Genomic DNA, 26983 nt, shown 5'->3' with positions numbered 1-26983 from the left:
CGGATTTTGTAATCGTTTTTGTTATTCAAAACTTTGACCCTTTGTGGGGAGGTGCCAGAAGGAATGGTCCGATCTCTACCATCTTTATAACAGATCTGGTGCTGATGGAAATATTGAGATGTGTCAAGTCTGAATGGAATCGGATGTTAATTTCCTGTTTTATGAGCTTTAAGATTTAATTTTTTTTAAATGTTGACCCTTTATGGGAGAGGTACTGGATTGAGTGGATTGATATATTCCATCTTCACACCAGACCTTGGGTTAATGAAAATATTGTAATGTGTGCAATTTGAAGACAATCGGACCCTAACATCAAATTTTATAAAAGTTATAATTATTCAAAATTGTGACCCTTTGTGGGGGAGGTACTTGATGGAGTGGACCGATATTGTCCATTTTCGAAGCTGACCTAGCACTGATTCAAATATTAAGATTTGCAAGGTTGGAGCAAAATCGGAAAATCCTTTCTCCTGCTGTGCAGTAAATTATGTTCTTTTAAAATGTTGACATTTTGTGTGGGAGGTACCAGAAGGAGTGGACCCATTTTACCCATCTTCGAACTCGATCTAAGTTTGACAATAATATTACGATGTACCAAGTTTGGACCAAATCGAATACTCCCTTCGAGAGTTATCATGCGCACCAGCCAGACGGACAGATAGATGAACGGACGGACATCGCTAGATCGACTCCAAATGTCCTGAAACGGATTTGATCCAAAGAGACCTAGGGTCTAAAACCCTTATTTCGATGAGGCACGTTTTGGCCGTATCAAATGAAATATACCCTCTCTAGCCAATGGCTAAGGGGAATAATTAAATTCCCAACGTTTCGTAGATAATCTTTCCACTTCTTTAAAATGAACTGATATTTTACCCTGAGCGTATTATTGATGACTAAAATCCCTCGCCTTTTTCTCGTTTAAGATTAACACAGCACAATCAGAGGCAAACCTGAATAAATAGAACGAACAAAATACAAAAGCTATGCACAACGCTTCAACGCCAAGTCAAGTTAAGTAGTTCTAAAGGGGATTCCTCTCGGGAAAAAAAAAAACGAAATATGCTTTTTTGTACGGGCATTGCATTACTGCTGCAGCTGTTGGCAATATGCAGTGGCGAAGATAGTCACACTGTCGAAACAACATTGGGCGCCATTAAGGGTGTACGCATGCAAACTCGTTTGGGTTCTCCGTTTTGGGCCTTTCGTGGAATACGTTATGCCGAAGCACCAGTGGGAGAGTTGCGTTTTCAAAATCCACAACCTGTGAAACCATGGAAACCCAATGTATTCGATGCCACCAAAGATGGGCCCATGTGTCCACAGGTTACCGTAAATCGAACATGGCTGTCGGAAGATTGTCTACGCCTAAATGTCTATACCAAGGATACAAATAAGTCGAACGGCCTTAAACCAGTTATTTTTTATCTACATCCCGGAGGATTTTATGTCGTTTCAGCCATTAGTGCCTATGCAGGACCACAGAATTTCATGGATCGTGATATAGTCTTGGTAACAGTGAATTATCGCCTGGCTTCATTGGGTTTCATGGCCACAGGTACGGCTGATGCCCCTGGTAATATGGGTCTTAAAGATCAGGTGGTGGCCTTGCGTTGGGTACAACAACATATTGAGAATTTTGGTGGTGACCCGAAATCTGTAACAGTTTGGGGTTATAGTGCCGGCAGTTTAAGTATTGGTCTACATTTAATGTCACCCATGGCTAAGGGTCTGTTTCATCGTGCCATCATGCAAAGTGCCTCGCCGTTGGGACAATTTCGTTACCGAAATCATCAATTGGAATTGGCCGAGAAACAAGCCAGACTGCTGAAGTGTCCTGTGCATCCCATTAAGGATATGGTGAAGTGTTTGAAAACGGTAAGTAAAAAATAAGTCCGCCCAAAAATTTCAGATATAATGAAACCTGGATAAAGTTCTGATCGGTTCTCTACTAAAAACTCTCTTCAGCTGGCCTATAGAGACCGAGCTTCAAGCTGGTCTATAGAGACCGAGCTTCAAGCTGGTCTATAGAGATCGAGCTTCAAGCTGGTCTATAGAGACCGAGCTTCAGGGTAGTCTATAGAAACCGAGCTTCAAGCTGGTCTATAGAGACCGAGCTTCAAGCTGGTCTATAGAGACCGAGCTTCAAGCTGGTCTATGGAGACCGAGCTTCAAGCTGGTCTATGGAGACCGAGCTTCAGCTGGTCTATGGAGACCGAGCTTCAGCTGGTCTGTGGAGACCGAGCTTCAGCTGGTCTATAGAGGCCGAGCTTCAGCTGGTCTATGGAGACCGAGCTTCAGCTGGTCTATAGAGGCCGAGCTTCAGCTGGTCTATGGAAACCGAGCTTCAGCTGGCCTACAGAGACCGAGCTTCAGCTGGCCTACAGAGACCGAGCTTCAGCTGGTCTATAGAGACCGAGCTTCAGGCTGGTCTATAGGGACCGACCTTCAGGCTGATCTATAGAGACAGAGCTTCAGGCTGGTCTATAGAGACCGAGCTTCAGGCTGGTCTATAGAGACCGAGCTTCAAGGCGGTCTATGGAGACCGAGCTTCAAGATGGTCTATGGAGACCGAGCTTCAGGTGGTCTATAGAGACCGAGCTTCAGGCTGGTCTATAGAGACCGAGCTTCAGGCTGGTCTATAGAGACCGAGCTTCAGGCTGGTCTATAGAGACCGAGCTTCAGGCTGGTCTATAGAGACCGAGCTTCAGGCTGGTCTATAGAGACCGAGCTTCAGGCTGGTCTATAGAGACCGAGCTTCAGGCTGGTCTATAGAGACCGAGCTTCAGGCTGGTCTATAGAGACCGAGCTTCAGGCTGGTCTATAGAGACCGAGCTTCAGGCTGGTCTATAGAGACCGAGCTTCAGGCTGGTCTATAGAGACCGAGCTTCGGGCTGGTCTATGGAGACCGGGCTTCAGCTGGTCTATGGAGACCGGGCTTCGGCTGGTCTATGGAGACCGAGCTTCAGCTGGTCTATGGAGACCGAGCTTCAGCTGGTCTATGGAGACCGAGCTTCAGCTGGTCTATGGAGACCGAGCTTCAGCTGGTCTATGGAGACCGAGCTTCAGCTGGTCTATGGAGACCGAGCTTCACGCTGGTCTATGGAGACCGAGCTTCACGCTGGTCTATGGAGACCGAGCTTCACGCTGGTCTATGGAGACCGAGCTTCACGCTGGTCTATGGAGACCGAGCTTCACGCTGGTCTATGGAGACCGAGCTTTAGCTGTTCTATAAAGACGACCTTCAGCTCGTCTATAAATACTATGTTTATATTGCCTATAAAGACGACTCCCTCTGCTCTATAACGACATCTTTCGCTCGTCTATAGAGACTCATTACCGCTCGTCTATAGAGACTCTCTGCCGCTCGTCTATAGAGACTCTCTGCCGCTCGTCTATAGAGACTCTCTGCCGCTCGTCTATAGAGACTCTCTTCCGCTCGCCTATAGATACTCTCTTCCTCTCGCCTATAGAGACCCTCTTCGTCTCGCCTATAGAGACTCTCTTCCTCTCGCCCATAGTGACTCTCTTCCTCTCGCCCATGGTGACTCTCTTTCGCTCGTCTAGAGAGGCTCTCTCCGGCTCGTTTATAGATACTACCTTTTGGTTTCCTACAAAGACTCCCTTCAGCCCATCTACTACAAATCCCTATTTGACCCTTTATTTTTTTCGCATTATTTACAGAAACCAATGCTCGACTTTGTGGACACCCTGCAGGCAATGTTTGAATACGAATGGAATCCTGTACTAAATTGGGTGCCAGTGGTGGAGAAGGACTTTGGCCAGGAACGTTTCATTGTTGAAGACCCCTATAAAACCATGAAGGAGGGCAATATCCAAAAAGTCCCACTCATAACGGGTATAACGGAATATGAATTCTACTATTTGGCCTTCTGTAAGTCTCTTTTCCGATTATCTATTTTTTTTTTTTTTTGAATATTCATTAATTTTACTTCGCCCAGTTACTTTGCGCAATGCGACTCAGCGCCAACGTTTCAATCAGGACTTTGCCAAATATAATCCAATTTACTTTTTATATGAACGCGATACGCCACGATCTCGCAACATCAGCCAGGCGATGCGTTCATTTTATTTTGAAAATAAGACTTTGGAATATCCCCAGTCGTTGACACGTTTTGGTGAGCTATACAGCGATGGTTTGATATGCTTTGAATATCATCGCTTTTTGCATATGGTCTCCAAGCACATACCGGTCTACACCTATCACTTTACGTACAAGGGACGTTATAGCCATTTCATGAATCCGGATACTAATCAGACTTTGGGTAAGAGAAGAAAATTGTGTGATAGAGGAGATAATTAACAAATTAATGTATCTTAGGTGCCATGCATCATGATGAGCTCTTGTATCTGTTCAATGTCCCCTTGATGACACCAATGTTTGGTAAAACCGATCCGGAAAATGATACAGTTGAACGTTTAACTCGAATATTTTATGAATTCGCCAAGAAGAGGTAGGATGGGAAAACAAAAAAAATTAAATTATTATAATAATAATTACTTCCTTTGTAGCGATCCGAACAACAGCACCGATGAATATCTTAAGAATGTGAGGTGGCCCCTCTATGATCAGACAAAGAAACAATATCTGGAAATTGGCAAGAATTTGCAGGTTAAGTCAAATGGTATTTTTCCACAGCGTATGGAACTATGGGATCGCCTGTTCCCTGTGGAGGATATGATAAATACGAAATTGTAAATCGCCTTTTTAACTAAAAAGTAATTCAATAATAAATCGATGATTCCTAGAAAAAATGATATCCAGGAATCGAATGACTACAAATCTATGTACCCATCCCCCTTTCAGCTCATTTTTCCGATTTCTGCTTATTTAGGGGTCTTAAATTATAGTTTACTTTTGTATAATGACTTCATTATCTATTGAAGAGGGCGTCCGTAGTATTTTTTCCCACATCAACAGTTCTCCATAAATAAATATTAGTTTTATAAACAATTTGGCAACAAAAAACATTTATTAGGTGACGAAGATTCAATAGCCGAGCAACTTAATTCTATTTAGCCATTCAAATGCAAAGCAAGTAAAAAAAGCTGTAAGTTCGGCCGGGTCGAACTTTGAATGCCCTCCACCCATTTGAAACGAATTTGGCAATTTTCAAAAAAAAGAAAATCCATTTAAAATTCTGTTAAAATCTTAAAAATACCAAATTTAGCCGTCATATTAGGGTCTAAGCTACGACGTGGACCTGCATAGGCAACTTCTGTCATAAGTCATTACAATATTCAAATTCGAAACTTGACAAAAAATCGGTGAATAATGTAACTAAAATCATCAAAATGCCGAATATAGGGAGGTACTACTGGGACTATAAAACGTGGACCTGCACATACATTTTTCTGCCTAAGGCTGCAGTATCCATTACGAACTTCAAATACCAAATTTGAAACAATTCCGGCAAATAATGTCGCTAAAATCATCAAAATACCGAATATTGGGAGGTTCCGTTATATCGGGGCTATACGAAGACGTGGACCTGAACAGACAATTTTCTGCCTAAGGCTGCAGTATCCATTACGAACTTCAAAAACCCAATTTGAAACAATTCCGGTGAATAATGTCGCTAAAATCATCAAAATACCGAATATCAGGAGGTTCCGTTATATGGGGGCTATACGAAGACGTGGACATGCACAGATAATCTCATGTCATATGCTGTAGTATCCATTACGAAGTTCAAATACCAAATTTGAAATAATTCCGGTGAATAATATCGCTAAAATCATTAAAATACCGAATATCGGGAGGTTCCGTTATATGGGGGCTATACGAAGACGTGGACCTGCACACACAATTTTCTGTCTTAGGCTGCAGTATCTACCTCGAACTTCAAATACCCAATTTGAAACAATTCCGATATATAATGTCGCTAAAATCATCAAAATACCGAATATCAGGAGGTTCCGTTATATGGGGGCTATACGAAGACGTGGACATGCACAGATAATTTTCTGTCTGAAGCTGTAGTATTCATTACGAACTTCAAATATAAAAATTTGAAACAATTCCGGTGAATAATATCGCTAAATTCAACGAAGTACAGAATATCGGGAGGTACCGTTATATGGGGCTATACGAAGACGTGGACCTGCACAGACAATTTTTTGTCTGAAGCTGTAGTATTCATTACGAACTTAAAATAACAAATTTGAAACAATTCCGGTGAATAATGTCGCTAAAATCATCAAAATACCGAATATCGGGAGGTACCGTTATATCGGGGCTATACGAAGACGTGGACGTGCAAAGATAATCTCATATACTGTAGTATCCATTACGAGCTTCAAATACCAAATTTGAAAAAATTCCGGTGAATAATATCGCTAAATTCAACGAAGTACAGAATATCGGGAGGTACCGTTATATGGGGGCTATACAAAGACGTGGACCTGCACAGACAATTTTTTGTCTGAAGCTGTAGTATTCATTACGAACTTCAAATATCAAATTTGAAACAATTCCGGTGAATAATATCTCTAAAATCAACGAAGTACCGAATATCGGGAGGTACCGTTATATGGGGGCTAAACGAAGACGTGGACATGCACAAACAATTTTTTGTCTTAGGTTGCAGTATCTACCTCGAACTTCAAATACCCAATTTAAAACAATTCCAGTAAATAATGTCGCTAAAATCATCAAAATACCGAATATCGGGAGGTACCGTTATATGGGGGCTATACGAAGACGTGGACCCACATGACCCATTTTCAATACCAAAAGTCCTGCAGACATAATATACTTATTTGAGTAAAATTTTATCAATCTTCTTCATTTCGTTCGGAAGCTAGAATGATTTCCACAGACGGACAGACAGATAGACAGATGGAAATCGCTAAATCGACATAGAATTTTATGCTGATCAAGAATATATATACTTTGTGGGATCTACAATGTATATGTCGAGGTATTACAAACGGAATGACAAACTTAATATACCCTCCATACTATGGTGGAGGGTATAAAAGAATTGCGTGTTGGATATGTGCGTGTCGCGAGGCTTCGATATATAAATTAAACTGTGAAATCACACACAATTTAAAATAATTGTCCGATACGGATTTCCACTGAAATCACGAAATTTACATAGCCTAATATGAATATAAATATGTGGAGATAAAACTACGATCGTAAGTTGTCTTTCGGATTTTCAGCGGATTGAAACATTTTTTGGCGGGACAAAGTGTAACTCTGTATTCAAATCGCAATGTTAATCAAAGTGGGGATTTTTCTTTTAATAATGACAACGGGTTGTTATGCCGATGTTAATACCATCACAGTGGATACTACGTTGGGCGCCATAAAAGGCATCGAAATGGAAACACGTTTTGGCAACAAATTTTGGTCCTTTCGTGGAATACGTTATGTTGAACCACCATTGGGAGAGTTACGTTTTCAAAATCCTCAACCAATTAAAGCTTGGAAACCAGAAGTATTGGATGCAACCAGCGATGGACCCCTATGTCCACAAGTAACCGAACACATGGATATGCTGGCAGAAGATTGCCTACATTTAAATATCTACACCAAATCACTGAACTCCGACCAACCTCTGAAGCCCGTCATAGTTTTCATACATCCCGGCGGCTTTCATGGAGGTACTGGCATCAGTGTCCTAATGGGGCCACGTTATTTCATGGAACGTGACATTGTCTTGGTGACATTTAATTATCGCCTGGCCTCATTGGGTTTCTTGGCCATCAATACTGCACAAGCTACGGGAAATATGGGTCTGAAGGACCAAGTTATGGTTTTACGTTGGATCCGCGATCACATTGAAAAATTTGGTGGTGATTCGAATTCTGTTACCTTGTGGGGCTACAGTGCCGGAAGTCTAAGTGTGGGTTTACATATGCTGTCGCCAATGTCCAAGGGTCTATTCCATCGTGCAATAATGCAAAGTGCATCGCCATTGGGTCATTTTCGTTATGACAATAATCAAATGGAATTGGCTGAGAAACAAGCAAAACTATTGGAGTGTCCTACTGCACCCGTGGCAGATATGGTGAAATGTTTAAAGGAAGTAAGTAAATGGCTTAGAGAAAGCCTAAAGTGAAAGATATGGAGGGAGACAAAACTTACACAGCCTTTATAGACGGGCTGAAGAGAGTCTTTTTAGACCTTTGGACTGAAGGGAGTCCTTCTAGGCAAAGCTGGAGGTCGCCTTTATAGGCGAGCTGGAGTTCGCCTTGAAGGCTTGAAGGTTGTCCTTATAGGTGAGCTGAAAGTCGTCCTTATATATAGGCGAGCTGGAGGTCGCCTTTATAGGCGAGCTGGAGGTCGCCTTTATAAACGAGCTGCAGGTCGTCCTTATAGGCGAGCTGTAGGTCGCCTTTATAAACGAGCTGGAGGTCGCCTTTATAGGCGAGCTGAAGGTCGTCGTTATAAACGAGCAGGAGGTCACCTTTATAGACGAGCTGAAGGTCGTCGTTATAAACGAGCTGGAGGTCGCCTTTATAGGCGAGCTGGAGGTCGCCTTTATAGGCGAGCTGGAGGTCGCCTTTATAGGCGAGCTGGAGGTCGCCTTTATAGGCGAGTTGGAGGTCGCCTTTATAGGCGAGCTGAAGGTCCTCCTTATAGGCGAGCTGAAGGTCCTCCTTATAGGCGAGCTGAAGGTCCTCCTTATAGGCGAGCTGAAGGTCCTTCTTATAGGCGAGCTGAAGGTCCTCCTTATAGACAGGCTGAAGGACGTTCTTATAGACCGGCTGGAGGTTGTCTCCACAGACGAGTTGAAGGTCCTACTTTTAGGTGACCTGAAAGCAGTCATTATAGACGACCTAAAAGCCGTCTTTATAGAAGAGTTGAATGGAGTCGTCAAAATAGATGAGCTGAAGTGAGCCTTTATAATTGTCATAGACGAGCTGAAGTGAACCTTTAACGTCTTCATAGACGAGTTGAAGTGAGACTTTATGGACCAGCCGAAGGAAGTCTTGATAGATAAATCAAAGCGAGTTATTATAGAAGAACCCAGAGGATTTTTTATAGACGAGATGAAGGGAAGCTCCACAGATTGATAGAGAATTCACAATACGTCCCTTATATATTTTACAGAAACCAATGATGGATTATGTAAAAACCTCAACCGATATGTTTGAATCGAATTGGAATCCGATTTACAATTGGTTTCCAGTTGTGGAAGCGGATTTTGGTCAAGAACGTTTCCTTACCGAAGACCCCTATAAAACAATGATGAGTGGCAATATAAACAAGGTTCCGCTTATGATTGGTTTAGCCGAATATGAATTGTATTTCTTTGCACATCGTAAGTTCTGAAAATTTATAAATTAATCGAATTTAAAAAATTGGTTACAAATTATTAATTTCAGATACTTTACTTAACGAAGAACAGCGTCAGCATTTTATAGATGAATTTGATAAATATGCTCCCATATATTTCATGTACGAAAGATCAGGTCCCATGTCTGCAAACATAAGTCAGCAATTGGGAGCATACTATTTGCAAGGCAATCCAATTGAGTTTCCAAAATCTGTGGAAAAATTTGCTGAGGTATATAGCGATAGTTTGATATGCTTTGCCAATCATCGTTTTTTGCAAATGATTGCCGAACATGTGCCCGTCTACAATTATTTATTTAATTATAAGGGCCGTTATAATTACTTTAAGCTGGACGAAGCTTTGGGTAAGAAGTGGTTATTATTCTGTGATAGATTATATTTTCTATAAACTAGGTGCCATGCATCTTGATGAGCTTCTCTATTTCTTCAATTCACCGCTGTTAACCCCAACATTTACGGCAGGTGATCCTGAAAATGATACCATAGAAAGGTTAACACGTTTGTGGTATGAATTTGCAAAGAAGGGGTGAGTTCCATCAATGATACAGATATCTTACAGACACATTATCTTATCTCTTGTTTGAAATTTTCCAGTGATCCAAATAATCCATCCGATGATTATCTGAAAAATATCCAATGGCCGCTACATAGCTCAAACAATATGGAGTATTTGCAAATTGATGAAGATGTCAATGTAAAAATGAATGGCATATTCTCGGATCGTATGAAGTTTTGGGAGACTCTTTTCCCCTTACAAGAAGTAATTGGTAAATTCTAATGGAATAAAATTTAAATGTCTTTAAATAACTTTTAGAAATATACATATTAAGCATGCCCAGCAATTTTTCAACTTGTATCTCATGGTTTTCCAAATGTTGCTTCATTATATCAAATTAGCATCATAATCTTCCTTGTTGCTATTAATAACCTTTCTTTGCTACAGAATAGAACCAGTAAGGAAAAGTCAAAAGTTGTGCGGGGACTGCGACTATATGATAACCTACACCTCTATGCATATTTAGTAGAGCTCTCGTAACAAAAGAATTTATTTGCAGTAGATCATACCTTAGAGCAGATCATGGCTTTAGAGCAGTAATAGTTTGGTTTCAGAGGTAACCAATGTATGGGAAGCATTTCCAATTTTGAATATATTTTCACTAAATTTGAAAGAGACATTTTAATCAAAAAAGCTGTAAGTTCGGCCGGGCCGAACTTTGAATACCCTCCACCATTTGGAACGATTTTGGCAATTTTCAAAAAAATAAAATCCGTTAAAAATTCTGTTAAAATCTTAAAAATTAACAAATGCAGCCGTCATATTAGTGTCTAAACGATGACGTGGAACTGCATAGGCAACTTTTGTCATAAGTTAAAAAGCAGTGAGTTGGGCTGGGCCGAACTTTTAATACCCTCCACCATTTGGTACGGCTTTAGAAATATTCAAAAAAATAAAATCCTTAAAAAATTCTGATAACATTTTAAAAATATCGAATATAGCCTTTATATTGGGGTCTATACGACATAGGCATTGTTTTCCATAAGCCATTACCATATTCAAATTCGAAACTTGAAATAAACGGTGAATAATGTAGCTAAAATCATCAGAATGTCGTATATAGGGAGGTACCGTTATATCGGAGCTGTGGGAATACCTGGACCAGCATAGACAATTTTCTGTCATAGGATGTAGCATCCATTACGAACTTCGCATACGACATCTCAAACAATTTCGGTGGATATTGTACCTAAAATCGTCAAAATACCGAATATAGGAAGGTACTGATATGTGGGGCTTATACGAAGATCTGGCAATCCCACGGCAGCGGGTTCTACGATACCGGATTGACCCGAAACAACAAGATTCCAGTTTCGGCCAGCGGCTGCCAACCCAGTATGTACATGTTTGTGTTTGTTTATTTTTCTGCATTGGGAGCAGCATATCCCGGAATGCTTGCTCCGGATTTTATTAGTCCGTGCCGGGATTGAGGAAAACCCCGGACCTTGGTTCTGCTCGGTTTATCAGAACGTCATCCACCACAGATCTGTCTCGGTGCGATGTAATGGATGCAGAGAGTGGGTGCACTTCAAGAACTGTTCCGGATTAAGGCGTTTGCGAGACTACAGCGAAAGGGATTATGTTGCGACTTGCTGCAGTAACGTAGTCCCCAGCGAGTCCTCTTCTTCGTCGTCCTCGTCAGAGACGTCGTCGGAGTATGGCACTCCACCGCAGTCTCCAGAACAGCAACCAACACCGCAGCACCTAACGCCACATGTTGCTGTTCCAACTCCGGATTGTGCATCGTTCTTGCAATTCAATTGCAACGGACTTCGAGGCAAAATAGATGAGATAGTGGAATTTATGAGTCGGAGGAATATTAAGATCGCAGCGGTGCAGGAAACCAAGCTGAATGAAAATTGCAGCCTACAACGTTGTTATGGTTACAACGTACTAAGGAAGGAACGCACCAGAAGTGGAGGTGGGGGATTAGCGTTCCTGTTACACCATTCTGTTCAGTACAGGCCTATCTCGCTTGAGCTAGTCTCTAGTGACCCATACATGGAATGTATGGGGGTAGCAGTCAAGTGTGGAACTGCCGAGGTAGAGGTGCTTAATGTGTATATCCCGCCGATTAATAGCTGTGAACCGCGTTATTTGCCTGATATTAGCCCATTATTGGTAGGCAATAACCGCCTGGTACTAGGGAATTTTAATGCCCACCATGAGTTGTGGCATTCCGTCCTAGGTAATGACCAGAGGGGATCAGCGCTGGCAGAGCAGATTGACTGCTCCACATTCTGCACGGTTAACGAGGATGCCCCCACCCGAATAAGAGGAGAGTGTCACAGTTCGCCAGACTTAACCATAGTGTCACCCGGTCTGATAAATGACGTGACTTGGCAACCCGTCATTTCTCTTGGCTCGGACCATCTCCCGATAATCGTCTCCATAAGCAGGTCGCCCGATTTCATAACCTCTGAACGCCGCACTTTCCTTAACCATGGGAAAGCTCACTGGCCAGAGTTCACCAACCGCCGCTTCAGAGAACTGCCCAACCCTTCTGATGTTCGGGTAGCAGAGAGGATTTCCCGAAACATCATCAGAGCTGCAGCCGCTCGCTATATACCTGCTGGTCGAATACCCGAGATAAGACCAAACTTCCCAGCAGAGGCAGGGGGATTAGCAAATGAGCGTGATGATCTCCGTCGTACCAACCCTACTGATCCTAGAATCAGTGATTTGACAGTGGAAGTCAACCGGTTGGTACAGGAGCATAAGAGGAAAAAGTGGCTAGACCATCTGAAGTGCTGCAACATTGGAACCGATATGAGTAAGCTGTGGGTAACGGTTAAATCGCTCTCGAACCCTGGAAAAAAGGATGATAGGACCTCAGTCACTTTTAACGACGTAACGGTGACTGATCCGAAGAGGTGCGCGGAATATTTTAACCGACAATTTGTCGAGCACCCGAGAGCGATAGGGCGAAGCGAAGAGTACTACGTCGTATCAGATCTCTTCCCGCCGAGGAGGAACCACCACAGTTTACGATGGGTGATGTTGCAAATGTCATCCGTAACGCTAAGTCATCCAAAGAGTTGGGCCCGGACGGAATCTCAATGGTAATGTTGAAGCAGCTGGATACGCCGGGAGTCGAGTACTTAACGAAAGTTCTCAATTTGTCGCTAGCCACCCACATAGTGCCCGAAACCTGGAAAATGGGCCGGGTGGTCCCGCTACTGAAGCCAGGCAAGGATGCCAATAAAGGCGAATCGTACAGGCCGATTTCGCTTTTGTCGCCAGTAGCAAAGACTCTTGAGGCTTTACTCCTCCCCAGCATTCGAGGAAGCTATACAGTTGCCAACCACCAGCACGGATTCCGTCCACAACATAGTACCACAACAGCATTACACGCCATTTCCACACATATTAATAGAGGACTGAACCAGAACAGGCCGTGTGACAGAACAGTGTTGGTAGCCCTTGACCTATCAAAGGCATTTGATACGGTCAATCATGCCACACTGTTTGAGGACGTACAGAGAACTACCCTCCGGCCAAGTTTGAAACGTTGGATAATCAACTATATGTGTGGACGCCAGTCGTACGTGGAATTCCGGAACAAGAAGTCCAAAGCCCGTAGAGTGAAACAGGGAGTTCCCCAAGGCGGGGTGATATCTCCGGAACTGTTTAACCTCTACCTTTCCGGAATTCCTCGCCCTCCAGACGGCATTGAGATCGTAACGTATGCAGATGATTGTACGATCATGGCGTCAGGTCCAGTGGTCGATGACATATGCGAAAGGTTGAACCCCTATCTCGCGGAGCTTGCCGCATACTTCCACGCGAGGAATATGAAAATATCCGCCACGAAATCAACGGCCACACTCTTTACCACATGGTCTGCGGAGATGAGAACACAGCTGAATGTTCAGGTCGAGGGGAATCTAATACCGACCACGAACTACCCCAAGATCCTTGGGGTAACGTTCGACAGCATGTTCAAGTCGTCCGCACAAGCCACAGCTATCTGCGACAAGATGAAAAGTAGGAACAAGGTCCTCAAGGCGCTAGCCGGCAGCTCTTGGGGTGCGGACAAAGAAACCTTGTTGACCTCTTATAACGCGATAGGTCGGTCTGTGGTCAACTATGCGGCTCCAGTGTGGTCTGCGAATACTAGTGCTACGCAGTGGAAGAATATCCAGACCTGCCAGAACGCTGCCCTGAGAACTGCGACAGGGTGCCTCCTCATGACACCAGTGGACCATCTACATGAGGAGGCGAAAGTCCTTCCCTTACGTCAGCATAATCATATGCTTTCGTTGCAGTACCTGCTTGGGTGTTACCGTGAGAGTCATCCCAACCATTATATGGTGGATAACTCTCCCCCACCCAGGCGTGTCAGGAAGGACATACATGATCTAGAGAGGGAGGTCCAGCGCTACAAAAGAGAGCCTCTAGATCAAGAAGCCTATCAGGCAGGTCTGAGTGGCATTCACACCGATGCAGTCGCGGATGCTATTAGCAGTTACAAAGTGAATGCCGTCCTCGGAGTCCACCCCCCATCCATTGCAGCCGAAGAACGTCAGCTGCCTAGACAAACCAGGGTAGTTTTGGCGCAATTACGTTCAGGATGGTGTAGTCGCCTCAATTCGTATTGGGCACGAATTGATGAAGATGTGCGTGACGCCTGCCCGGCGTGCGATACAGGCCCGCACAATACGCTACACCTTTTTAATTGCTCAGCCAAACCTACCCAACTCACTCCAGAGGATCTCTGGCTACAGCCCGTTAAAGTAGCCGAATTTCTAAACCTGGATCTGGAACCAGATTAGCAGAACAGAAACACACACATGTACTACTGCTACAACAACAACAACAACAACGAAGATCTGGACCTGCATAGACAATTTTCTGTCACAGACTGTAGTTCCCATTACGAACTCTAAATACGTAATTTGAAACAATTCCGGTGAATAATGACGCTAAAATCATCAAAATACCGAATATTGGGAGGTAGCGTTATATGGAGGCTAAACGAAGACGTGGACCAGTACAGACAATTTTTTGTCTTAGGATGTAGTATCCATTACGTACTTCAAATACCAAATTTGAAATAATTGCGGTGAATAATGTCGCTAAAATACTGAATATCGGTTGGTACCGTTATATGTGGGCTATACCAAAACTTGGACCTACATGGCCCATTTTTAATACCACAAGTCATGCAGACATAATATACATTTGAGTAAAATTTTATCAATCTACTTTGATTCTTTCGAAAGCTAGAGGGACTTCCACAGACGGATAGACGGACATAGCTAAATCGATATAGAATTTAATGCTGATCAAGAAAATATATACTTTGTGGGGTCTAAAATTTATATTTCGAGGTATTGCAAACGGAATGACAAACTTAATATACCCTTCATACTATGGTGGAGGGTATATATCGGAGCCGATTTCCACATAATGGAAACATACGTCCCAAAATTCACTCCATTTGGGCTGATATCAGCCATTATTTGCACAATAAACATGAAATCAGATTAAGGATATATATGGGAGCTATATACAAATATTAGCCGATCTCGATAAAAATTTGTCAAAGGTATTTCCGAACTCTATAAGATATCTGATACCAAATATCATTCTTGTGGAGTGCATATTACGAATGTGAGGGACTTAAACACCAATTCGAATAAAACATACATATGGGAGCTATAGCTACATAAGAACCGATTTTCACCAAATTTAATGTACTTGCTTCTAGACTGATTTCGGTCGGATGGGACAAAATTCAGGTCATTTGAACTGATATTGGCCTTTGAAGAAAATAAGTCTTTTTCAGAAATTTAAAAGTAGAGAAGTTTACAGACAATCAGAATATATATGAGGAGTATTGGATCATTGTTGTGGCAGCTCGTTCTGATGTTTGTCCTGACCTGGCCCTGCTTTACAATTCAATTTCAAAAAGGTGCCAACATGTAAGGTTTGAAGTAACAGAAGCACTGGAGTTAGTTGGTTAGGTTTGCTGGAGTCCTTTTATATGGCAACTTCCATAAACGACTAAGACTGGTCTGTAAAAACAAGCAAAAATATATTTTTAACTACGATGACTACTTAAATAGAAGTTAATATTCGAATTTTAATATTATTGTTCGATTTCCAGCATAGTTTAAAATAACATTGGTTTATTTTATGTTCCCAGTCTCCCGGTCATAGGAGAACTATATTTCTAGTTATTTATGTACACAGCCTCCATTTTTCTTCATTTATCAACAACAAACTTTATAACGAATTCGTTAGTTCATATTTTTTAAAATCTAGAACCCTTATCTTCGGCATACAAAAAATATATGGAAACCTTGTCACCAGTTGGTAAGTGTACAACTTCCTCGTGACTTATTAAACGTATAGCAGCCAGGCCATAGAACAGCATGGGCAAACCTAACGAAAACAAATGAGTAAAATTAAATTCAAAATTCTCATAAATTTCTGTGCCGGCTGCATCTCTTACCCAAATTAATAATCTTCAGAAAACGAAAGAATTTATCTTCCAACGACAAGTCTTGTATTTCTCGTTTTGTGCAGTGATACTTTAAATATGGATAACATGCTGTCCGCAGGATATGATAGTTGGCTCCACTATCCAGTGTCCAATTGAAATGTGATCGACCCCATTGGTCATTCTCTACATCCTTGAGCTGTAACAATCAATGTGAAGTGTATTGGTTGTTTGGTTTTTAACTCAACTCATGGTTTACCTTAACAAAATAGGATGTCCAGGGTGGTTCGTTGCATTGTTTTAAATAGGCTGTCAATACCTCGGAGGCTCTGGGTTTTAGTAAAATCCGGCTAAGTTGCATTGTGTAATTTTGTGTGTTTTTAATTGTTGTTGTTTTTATAAATAAAGTAAACAAAAGAAGCACAGCTGTTTGATTTCGTAGTGTTGGAAAGCGATAAAAGTGACAACTGTAACTCACAGAAGGAGCTGTACAGTGTTGCCAACTACTTTTTCAACTTAGCCGTTACTAAAAAGTAGCAACGAGCCTAGGGCCAGAAGGAAGTTTTTTTTAATAGAAAGAATGGTTATATAAACGAGAAGAAACAATCTCCTGTAGACTTTTGCAAAAAGAAGGATTATAAGCGACTGGAATAAAGTCCCTGAAGCAGAACAAACGCGACTAGAAGGCGGTCAATGTATAGACAAACCAGAGGAGATGAGTTAAAGCTCCCATTTAGTTGCATGTATTGGAGTGATAAATGAAAGCTTCCGTATATTTTGCGGACAAAACACAATTTAGACGACCAGGAGGGACGACGACATGAAGACCGCCTTTCAAAATGTCCAAAGAAAGTCTGTTTGAGGTCACTAGAAATAAGTCTTTTTTAATAGACAACAAGTAAAAAAACATTAAGTTCTGCCGTGCCAAACTATTAATATCCTCCACCTTAGGATAATGGAAACATTAGAACCAATTATGAATCACAAATACCAATTTTTAGACATATTCGTGGGAAAATGTGGCAAAAAATCATCAAATTGCCGAATATCTGGAGGTACCGCTATATAGGGCTATACCAAAACGTGGACCTATACATACAATGTTTCGCCACACGAACTAGGACCCATTATGACCTACAAATCCGTGAAAAAATGTGGCAAAAATCATCAAAATAACAAAAAGTCGGGAGGTACAGTTATATGGAGCTATACCAAAACGTGGACCTATACATGCAATGTTTCGCCATCGCAGCTAGAACTCACTATGACCAACAAATACCAATTTTTAGACAAATCCATGAAAAAAATGTGGCAAAAATCATCAAAATACCGAATATCGGGAGGTACCGTTATATGGGGGCTATACTTAAACGTGGACCGATATATGTCATTTTCAATACCAACCATCCTAGACACAATACAAATTATTCTGCAAAATTTTGACGCTCTACGTCAAATAATGTGGCGTGTATCGTGATTTCAGAAGACAGACGACGGACATCGTTAAATCGACTTAGAATTTTATGCTGATAACAAATATATAGACTTTATGGAGTCTACGACGAATATTTAGAGATGTTACAAACGGAATGACCCTGCTTTCCAAGATGGAGGGTATAAAAATCCTTGGTAGAAAAATAATTTCAAATATTTTGACAATTTGCCCGAAAATTTAGGGATATTGAATATTGAAGGCATATTTCTTCCATTCTTTTTTTAAATTACTGACATACTATCAATAATTGAAAATGTCTTTCAAATCAAAACCCCACTCCATCTTCCGACTATTTTCAACGGCTCCAAAGAAAGTGAATCTCAAAACACAAATCAAAACAAAATCCATTGTTGATGTGCCGCAATTTGACCCCAAACTGGAAATAAGAAATGAAACCATTCTGAAATATAATAGCGGCTCAGAAGAACTAAAACAATTACAAGAATCTCTGGAATCCTACCAATCCAATGTTCAAGAAATTCCCATAGTTATTGGTGGCAAAGAATTGAAAAGCAAAACAGAACGTTGGCAGGTTATACCACATCGACATCATCAATGTTTGGCCAAATATTATGAGGCTGATGAAAATCTAATCAATAAGGCCATACGTACAGCTGTGGAAGCAAAAACCAAATGGTCTAGAACGGATGTAAAGACCCGCCTGGATATTTGGTTTAGGGCGGCAGAATTGATGTCAACAAAATACAAAGCCCAATTGGTGGCTGCCACCATGTTGGGTCAGTCCAAGACATTGCAACAGGCCGAAATAGATGCCGGTGTTGAGTTGATTGATTTCATGAGGATGAATGCTGGCTTTCTAAATGAACTACACAAATATCAGCCGTTAAGCCCGAGTCCGGGTGTTTCAAAAAATCACATGATATGGAGGTCTTTGGATGGTTTTGTGGCAGCTATTAGTCCTTTTAATTTTACTGCCATTGGTGGTAATCTGGCCTATACGCCAGCCCTAATGGGCAACACAGTACTGTGGAAGCCCTCGCACTCTGCAATGCTCTCAAGTTGGTTGATTTTCAAAATTATGCAAGAAGCTGGCCTGCCCGATGGAGTGGTTAATTTCATACCAGCCGATGGCCCAGTTTTTGGTCAGACCATTACCTACTCCACTAATTTGGGAGGCATTAACTTCACCGGTTCCTTGACCACATTTCGCACACTTTGGAAATTGGTCTCAAAACATTTGGAATTTTACAAAAGTTTTCCCCGCCTTAGCGGTGAATGTGGAGGTAAAAATTTCTATTTTGTCCATTCCTCTGCCGATGTTGCATCTGTGGTGGCCTGCACCATACGCAGTGCCTTTGAGTATGGTGGACAGAAGTGTTCGGCTTGTTCCAGACTCTATGTTCCCCAGAGCCTATGGGAAACGGAAATCAAGGATATGCTTTGTTCCCAAACCGGATATCTGTTGATGGGTGATGTTTGTGATTTTGATACCTTCCTAGGGGCTGTCATCGATGATAAGGCATTTCTACGCATTGCCAAATATTTAGATTTGGCCAAAACAAATCCGCAATGTAATGTTTTAATCGGTGGCCGTTGCACAAATTTACGGGGTTATTTTGTCGAGCCGACAATTGTTGTTTGTCGTGATCCTTATGATATTCTATTAAAAGAGGAAATTTTCGGTCCTCTGTTGATGGTGTATGTTTATAAGGAGAGTGACCTTTGGAATACCCTTGATTTGATGGGTTCAACAACAAAATATGCCTTGACGGGTTCTATATTTGCGCGGGATGAAACATTTCTTAAGGAGGCTTTAGTGAGACTTCAAACAGCGGCTGGTAATTTGTATATCAATGACAAATCAACGGGTGCGGTAGTAGGTCAACAACCTTTTGGTGGTAGTAAATTATCGGGAACAAATGATAAGCCGGGTAGCCCTCATAATTTGCTGCGTTGGTCATCTCCCCTAACCATTAAGGAAGCATTTCAGCCCCAACACGAAATTTATTATCCTCATATGAAAATTGAAGAGAATTGTTAATAAATTATTAAATATTTTAAAATAAATTGATGCCGAAGCTACATTGGTCTTGAATTCTTATTAAGATGTGCCAAGTCTGAATGGAATCGGATGTTGGTTTAGCGTTTTATGAGCTTCATGAATATTATTAAAATTTTGGTTCTTTGTGAGAGAGATATATCAGAAGGTGTGGACCGATATGTTACAACATCACACCAGACCTTGGGCTAATAAAAATATCGTAATGTGTGTAATTTCAAGAGATCCGGAAGCATATTTCTCCTTCTTTGAGTGTTTTGTTTTTCAAAATTTTACCCCCTTTTGTGGGGGAGGTACCAGAAGAAATGGTCCGATCTCTGCCATCTTTATAAGAGGTCTTGTGTTGAAGGAAATATTGGGATGTGCCAAGTCTGAATGGAATCGGATGTTAATTTCCTGTTTTATGAACTTCATGCATATTCAAAATTTTGACCTTTTGTGGGGGAGGTCCCCGAAGAAGTTGGCCGATATATTCCATCTTCACACCACACCTGGGATGTTTACGTTTTGTGGGGGAAGAACCAGAAGGAGTGATATATACCCTCTGTAGCCATATGGCTGAGGCTATAACTAGCCATATGGCTGAGGCTATGACTAGCCATATGGCTGAGGGTATATAAAAAAATTCTTCTCAGCCACAAATTTCTGCAAGTGTACAAAAAGTCAAATAATAATAAATTAAGGAAAAAAACAATGAATAACAACGTCATATTTTTACTAATTATTTGCCTAACTCTCCTGCGAAGGATAGAAACGGATTCAGACACAGAATCGCGAAATGATGAAAAAGGTTTGTAAGTTTTCCACACATCATCCCGTAGTAATGTTTAACACTCCTTCTAGAGAAACCCCATCAAGTCCTCCCAGAGAAACCCCATCAAGTCCTCCCAGAGAAACCCCATCAAGTCCATGGTTTATACGATGAATTTATGCAACGCCTTAGACCACTGAACTTTGTCATCCAAAAGGAAAATATTCCAACAAAGGACACACGTTCCGCCATGGGCAGTACCAGCCTATATGACATTTTCAAGAAACGCCTATCGTGTATTACCAATCCGTACGATCATCAGTATGCGGATATAACAAATGATGAATTGGAAACTAATTTTATGGGTGATGATGGAAAACGATGTGATCATTGTTATGGAGAATATTTGAAAAATAAGTCATCTGCAGATGATAATAGAATTGATTGGAATTTAACTGAAATAAATGAATATTAAGGGAATGATATGTTAACTTCGTAATTGAGAGAGTTTCAAATTTTGAAAATTAATATCGGATAAATACTTCAGAATTTCTTTTTGGGCCTGCTTGTGGTTGCGTATTTTGTCTTTTTCGAGGAAAAAAAAAACAGTAACTCATCGAATTTTTAGACCTAGCAAAGTGTATATATTCTTGATTAGCGTTCAATTCTAAGACGATTTAGCCCTGTGTCCGTCCCTCTATTATTATCTCGTTAGAGTCAAAACAAATTAAGGTAGGAGGCTAAAATTTTGCAACGATCTGTCATTTATCTGTCATAGGGAGGTCAAGTTCGAATTATTTGAAATTCTACCAACGAAATTCTACCAACGTCTATATAGGTTCACGATATCGTATATCCCCCAATAGAACGGTACCTCCCGACGTTCGGTACTTTTATGATTTAAGCCAATTTTTTCAATAAAATTGTCTAAATTTCTACACAAGGAGTTGTTTTTGAGTGCAATACCTCCTGGAAGAGAATTGTCCACATAGGTCGTTTAGTATAGCACCCATGTAACGGTACCCCCGATATTCGGTATTTTGATGATTTTAGCGACATTAATCTCCGGAATTGTCCCAAATTTAGTATTTGAAGTTCTTAATCGATACTACATCCTATGACAGAAAATTGTCTGTGCAGGTCCACATCTTCGTATAGCCCCCTCCCGATATTCGGTATTTTGATGATTTTAGCGACATTATTCACCAGAACTGTTTCAAATTTCGTATTTGGAGTTCGTAATAGATAATACAGTCTGTGACAGAAAATTGTTTATGCAGGTCCACGTCTTCGTATAACCCCCATTTGACGGTACCTCCCAAAATTCGGCACTTTGATGTTTATAGCGACATTATTCACCGGAATTGTTTCAAATTTAGTATTTGAAGTTCGTAGTGGATACTACAGCCTATGACGGAAAATGGTCTATGCAGATTCCAGTCTTCGTATATCGCTTATATAACGCTAGCCCCCGATATTCGATATTTTGATGATTTTAGCGACATTTTTCACCGGAATTGTTTCAAATTTCGTATTTGAAGTTCGGAATCGTTACGACAGCCTATGACAAAAAATAACTTATGCAGGACCACGTCTACGTATAGCCCCCATATAAAGATTTTTATTTGTGCGGTATTTTTCGACGGATTATTTTTTTTTATTTTTCAAGTTGATTCCAAATGGTGGGGAGTATGCCAAGTTTGGCCCGGTCGAATTTAGCTGCTTTTTTAGATATAACTTATAATGAGGCTACCTTGAATTGTTACTTTTCATTTTCATTTATTTTCCCCGTCGTTTTACTCACAAAATAATTTCTGAATTTGAATTGACATTTTACAATGTCAAAAATAGTCATTTGTTCAAAAAAAATTAAATGTATTCCAAAGGGAAACATAAATATCTCATAATTTTAATATACATCTTTATATGGGTCAAAATACTTTCTCATGGCGGGGGTTCCTCGGCTCAAGCAGTATCATACGAAAACGATCTGACTTCCGACACGCATATACCAAAAAGGCCCGCTATGAAAGGAACAAATGGTGATCTATATGATATTTTCATGGAACGTTTGAATCAAGTCAAGCAGGAACTAATATATCATGAATTACCTAACAATAACCAAGAAGGAAAACTATCCAGCCGAAAAATAACACCAAGACAGGCAAAAACAACAAATTTGTCACAAAAACGCCCAAATAGAAGTCTCAGTCACATTCCTAAGATAAATAGATGCCGTAATGACAACATATCTCATCGGAATTTATCCCAATCTCTTTATCCTTCGGTTCTAACAAAAGCTCTAGAGATCAGTTTAAATCCAAATAAGACTGGAATTAATAACAAGGGAAATATCTTGGAAAATATTGCGGATAAAATGAATACAAGTGTCATGGATATTGCTTCAATTCTAACGAAACCCATGGACCTGAATGTAACCACTTTAGAAGAGTCCAAGAATTTGAAGGGAATTATCAAAAATTACATTTTTGGAAATGGTAAAAGGGCCAAAACATTTCTTGATCAATTGAAAATACGGATTTCTTAACATTTTAGAAAACTCTGGGAATTTTCAGCAGAATCCATCAATTTTGAGAAATATCCCTGATGATAACAGGGATAGAACAACAACTGAAATAAGAAATGTTCTGGAACGAGTTTTAGACAAATTGGAACAATTGAAAGGGTCTGAAAACCGAAATGAAGGGGAAAATCATGTAAATGGTAAGAGCATAGATGATATTAGATGTGTTCGATAACTTTTTCAGTAAAAGCCAGTAAGGTAAATCAAAAGCCGGGCTGGGCCGACTATATGATACCCTACACCACGATGCATATTTAGTAGAGCTCCCGTAACAAAAGAATTTATTTGAAATAGATCATACCACCCATGGTACAATAAGGGAAAATTAAATGAAATGCCTCTGAAAATTATTATCCAAAATCTCCAATCTTCCAATTTCATGGCTAAACTGGTAATAGCTTTAGAGCTCGAGCCGCAATGTCCGTGTCTTCTAATCATTGGTTTTGAAAATATTTTGTTTTCATTTTTCAAAACTATAAATACATACACAAAATTGGCACACTCAGAAAAAAATTGTAACCGACTGGTAGCTCTACCTTACCTTTTTATTGCACCATGATACCACCTATCAGCATTTGGCTTTAGAGCAGCTATAGTTTGGTTTCAGAGGGAACTAAGTTTGACGAAGACATTTCAATCTTTTATACCAAATAACATTGCTATAGATTGCATGATATCACTTCGAGAAGAATAATATTGAAAAATATATATCGGAGCCGAGTTGTACAAAATGGAATCGTACGTCCCGAAATTCACTCTAGTCGGACTGAAATCAGCCATTATTTACACAATAAACCTGAAATCGGATTAAGGATACATATGGGAGCTATTTCCAAATCTTAGCCGTTCTCGCTATAGTTTGGCAAAGGTATTTTTGAGCTCTATTATATATCTGGTACCAAATATCATTGTTGTCGAATGCATATTACGAATGTGAGGGACTTAAACACCAAATCGGATGAAACATATATAAGGGGCTATAGCTATATCTGAACTGATTTTCACCAAAATGCAGGTCATTTGGACTGATATTAGCTGGAGCACAATTAATCCGAAATCGGTTGAAGATATATATGGGAGCTATATCCAAATCTAAACCAATCTTGACAAATTTGGATACACTTACTTCAGAGCTGTATCTGACATCTGGTACCAAAGATCATTGTTATGAAATGCGTGTGAGGGACTTTAAACTCCAAATCGGAGTATCTAAACCGTTTTTTTTTTATATGGGAGCTATAAATTTGATGTACTTGCTTCTAGACTAAATCCAGTCGGATGTACCTAAATTTAGGAATTTTTAAAAGATATTGGCCTTTTGGTGTACAATTAACCCGAAATCGGTTGAAAATATATATGGAAGCTATATCCAAATCTTGATAAAATTTGGCAGAGGTTTTTCCGAGCTCTATAAGATACCTGGTACTAAATATCATTGTTGTCGAATGCATATTACGAATGTGAGGGATTTAAACACCAAATCGCATAAAACATATATATGGGAGCTATAGCTATATCTGAACCGATTTTCACCAAATTTACACTAAATTGGTGGGATGTACCAAAATTCAGATCATTATAACTTATATTGGCCATTTGGTGCAGAATTAACCCGAAATCGTTTGAAGATATATGGGAGCTATATCTAATTCCGATCCGATTATTATCACCAATTTCAGTAGGGTTCGTCCTTGGGCTCATCTATACACAGCTGGATTTCAATCAGCTGTAAGCAGTCGCTGATAGTTGGCAACGCATTTGATTGCCCAAAAACAAGTCGTACATAAAATCGGCCAGAAAGCACATCTGTTAAAAACCCAATTCTGGTTTGAAATTCGATCGAGAGTCAAGCCACAATAGTGCCAAAACTACTGAGGTTATTGTCAATTGTTTATTGTCGTTGTCAAAAGTAGTCTTCATGGAAGGCCTTATGTAGGCCTTGCCCAAAAATTGGTAAAATTGCTCTCTTTACTCGCTCTCATTCTCTGGACTTTTGAGTTATCGAACATTTTGTAATAACTTGTACAATTTAATGAGTTACCACCTACGCCTTAATGAATTGGAATTTTTTATTCTTATTTCAGGTACACCATGTAATATTTTGGGCACCTGGTTTTCCACTACTTTGGGTTTATGTTTCGAAATCCATTGGGCCAACAACAGCTTCCCTTGGTCATACAACAATAAAAGCAGCAACAAATTATCCATAAAAATCCAAGAATGTATACCACCGAAACGGCACAACGTTATGGATTTGGAGTGGAAAATTGAGGGCACAACCTATACTAATATTGGTGGTCCATTTTATGTGTATACCCAACATGAAAAAGAACATTTAGCCGGCACTTTTCTGGGTATTCGACAAATTGTTTTATGCAGTTTACATAATTTTTCAGTAAGTTTTTAATCAAATAGGTTTTTGTTGGATTTGTGATGATTCCGATATAGTCTATGGATCATGGACTTTTCTCAAGCCCATCAAAGATTGTGTGGCTGCTTCAATGGCTTTTGAGGTTAAGCGTGATGTTTGGCGCAGAGATCGCATGAAAATGAAATGTAAGAAACGTTTGAAGGCCTTGCACTATGGAGAAAATCTTGAAAAGATTAAAGAAACTGGAAATTAAATATTAAAAAATTAGAAAAAAAAAATAAAAATAAAATAATTTAAGATTGTTATTTATTGATATTTATAACCTACACCACATAGGGTAAGGGTATTATTGTCTTTGTGCATTTACATATTTACATATCATGGAGAAGGAAGCGAGATAGACCCATAGTTACTCTTCAGAATCTTCATAGAATCACTTTCTGAGTCGATTTATGCATGTCACTCCGTCTGTCGATGTATTTTGGTGAAATCTTTGTTTTGCCCGAAGACGAACCCTATTGAAATTGATGAGAATCGGTTCAAATTTAGATATAGCTCCCATATATATCTTCAACCGATTTCGAGTTTATTGTGCACTAAATGGCCAATATCATTCCAAATGACCTGAATTTTGACACATCCAACCGAATTCAGTCTAGAAGCAATTTCATAAAGTTTGGTGAAACTCGGTTCGGATATAGCTATAGCTCCCATATATATGTTTCATCCGATTTGGTGTTTAAGTCTCTCACAATCGTAAGATGTATTCCATAAGAATGATATTTGGTAGCAGAAATCTTACAGAGCTCGAAAGTACCTTTGCCAAATTTTAACGAGGTCTGATCAGATTTAAATATAGCTCCCATATATATCTTCAACCGATTTCGAGTTAATTGTGCACTAAATGGCCAATATCAGCCCAAATGACCTGAATTTGACACATCCGACCGAATTCAGTATTTTGGTGAAAATCGGTTCGGATATAGCTATAGCTCCCATGTATATGTTTCCGATTTGGTGTTTAAGTCCCTCACAAGCGTAATATGCAATCCACAAGAATGATATTTGGTACAGAATATCAGATATAGCCCAGAAATATCTCTACCACATTTTATTGAGATCGAAATAGCTCCCATATATATCTTCGACCGATTTCCGGTTAATTGTGCACCAAAAGCCAATATTAGTCCAAATGACCTGAATTTTAATCCGATTTTGGTTTATTGTGCAAAAAATGGCTATTATCAGCCCAAGTTGTGTGAATTTCGGAACATACGTTTCCATTTTGTGGAACTCGGCTCCAATAAATATTTGTTTAATATAATCCTTCTCGAAGCGATATTGTGTACTCTATAGCTTTGTTATGTGGTATAAAAGACAATAATGTCTTCGTCAAGTTTGGTAAAAATCGATTCAGAATTGAA

The 26983-nt window shown here is 40.1% G+C and overlaps 6 protein-coding genes across 6 annotated transcripts; 5 read left to right on the top strand and 1 right to left on the bottom strand.

Annotated features, from left to right (window-relative positions):
* Window positions 1-982: 982 nt before the first annotated feature.
* Window positions 983-4808, top strand: LOC101887499 (juvenile hormone esterase). Its single transcript, XM_005180692.4, has 5 exons — window positions 983-1878; window positions 3685-3895; window positions 3963-4286; window positions 4343-4475; window positions 4534-4808. The coding sequence occupies exons 1-5, from the start codon at window positions 1063-1065 to the stop codon at window positions 4718-4720; spliced, it is 1671 nt and encodes a 556-aa protein (XP_005180749.1). The 5' UTR covers window positions 983-1062; the 3' UTR covers window positions 4721-4808.
* A 2354-nt stretch (window positions 4809-7162) lies between these two features.
* Window positions 7163-10176, top strand: LOC101887332 (juvenile hormone esterase). Its single transcript, XM_005180691.4, has 5 exons — window positions 7163-8060; window positions 9089-9299; window positions 9364-9678; window positions 9728-9860; window positions 9929-10176. Exons 1-5 carry the CDS (start codon window positions 7245-7247, stop codon window positions 10110-10112), a joined length of 1659 nt encoding a protein of 552 aa, XP_005180748.2. The 5' UTR covers window positions 7163-7244; the 3' UTR covers window positions 10113-10176.
* A 3833-nt stretch (window positions 10177-14009) lies between these two features.
* Window positions 14010-16756, bottom strand: LOC101900958 (uncharacterized protein C15orf61 homolog). Its single transcript, XM_005180685.4, has 3 exons — window positions 16598-16756; window positions 16351-16537; window positions 14010-16280 (listed from the first exon to the last, which is right to left on the bottom strand). Exons 1-3 carry the CDS (start codon window positions 16697-16699, stop codon window positions 16150-16152), a joined length of 420 nt encoding a protein of 139 aa, XP_005180742.1. The 5' UTR covers window positions 16700-16756; the 3' UTR covers window positions 14010-16149.
* Window positions 16757-17694: 938 nt separating this feature from the next.
* Window positions 17695-19878, top strand: LOC101901792 (delta-1-pyrroline-5-carboxylate dehydrogenase, mitochondrial). The gene has a single exon (XM_005180690.3). The coding sequence runs from the start codon at window positions 18087-18089 to the stop codon at window positions 19833-19835; it is 1749 nt and encodes a 582-aa protein (XP_005180747.1). The 5' UTR covers window positions 17695-18086; the 3' UTR covers window positions 19836-19878.
* Window positions 19879-20483: 605 nt separating this feature from the next.
* Window positions 20484-21103, top strand: LOC109612075 (uncharacterized). The gene is made up of 2 exons (XM_020035770.2): window positions 20484-20643; window positions 20697-21103. Exons 1-2 carry the CDS (start codon window positions 20547-20549, stop codon window positions 21077-21079), a joined length of 480 nt encoding a protein of 159 aa, XP_019891329.1. The 5' UTR covers window positions 20484-20546; the 3' UTR covers window positions 21080-21103.
* A 1345-nt stretch (window positions 21104-22448) lies between these two features.
* On the top strand, window positions 22449-25828 carry LOC109612074 (uncharacterized). The gene is made up of 4 exons (XM_020035769.2): window positions 22449-23102; window positions 23161-23328; window positions 25273-25542; window positions 25604-25828. The coding sequence occupies exons 1-4, from the start codon at window positions 22478-22480 to the stop codon at window positions 25810-25812; spliced, it is 1272 nt and encodes a 423-aa protein (XP_019891328.1). The 5' UTR covers window positions 22449-22477; the 3' UTR covers window positions 25813-25828.
* The last annotated feature ends 1155 nt before the right edge of the window (window positions 25829-26983 follow it).

The sequence above is a fragment of the Musca domestica genome, unplaced genomic scaffold (genome assembly GCF_030504385.1).
Source record: "Musca domestica strain aabys unplaced genomic scaffold, Musca_domestica.polishedcontigs.V.1.1 33, whole genome shotgun sequence".
In the NCBI taxonomy this organism is placed as follows: domain Eukaryota; kingdom Metazoa; phylum Arthropoda; class Insecta; order Diptera; family Muscidae; genus Musca; species Musca domestica.
This window is presented reverse-complemented; position numbering and strand designations above follow the sequence as displayed.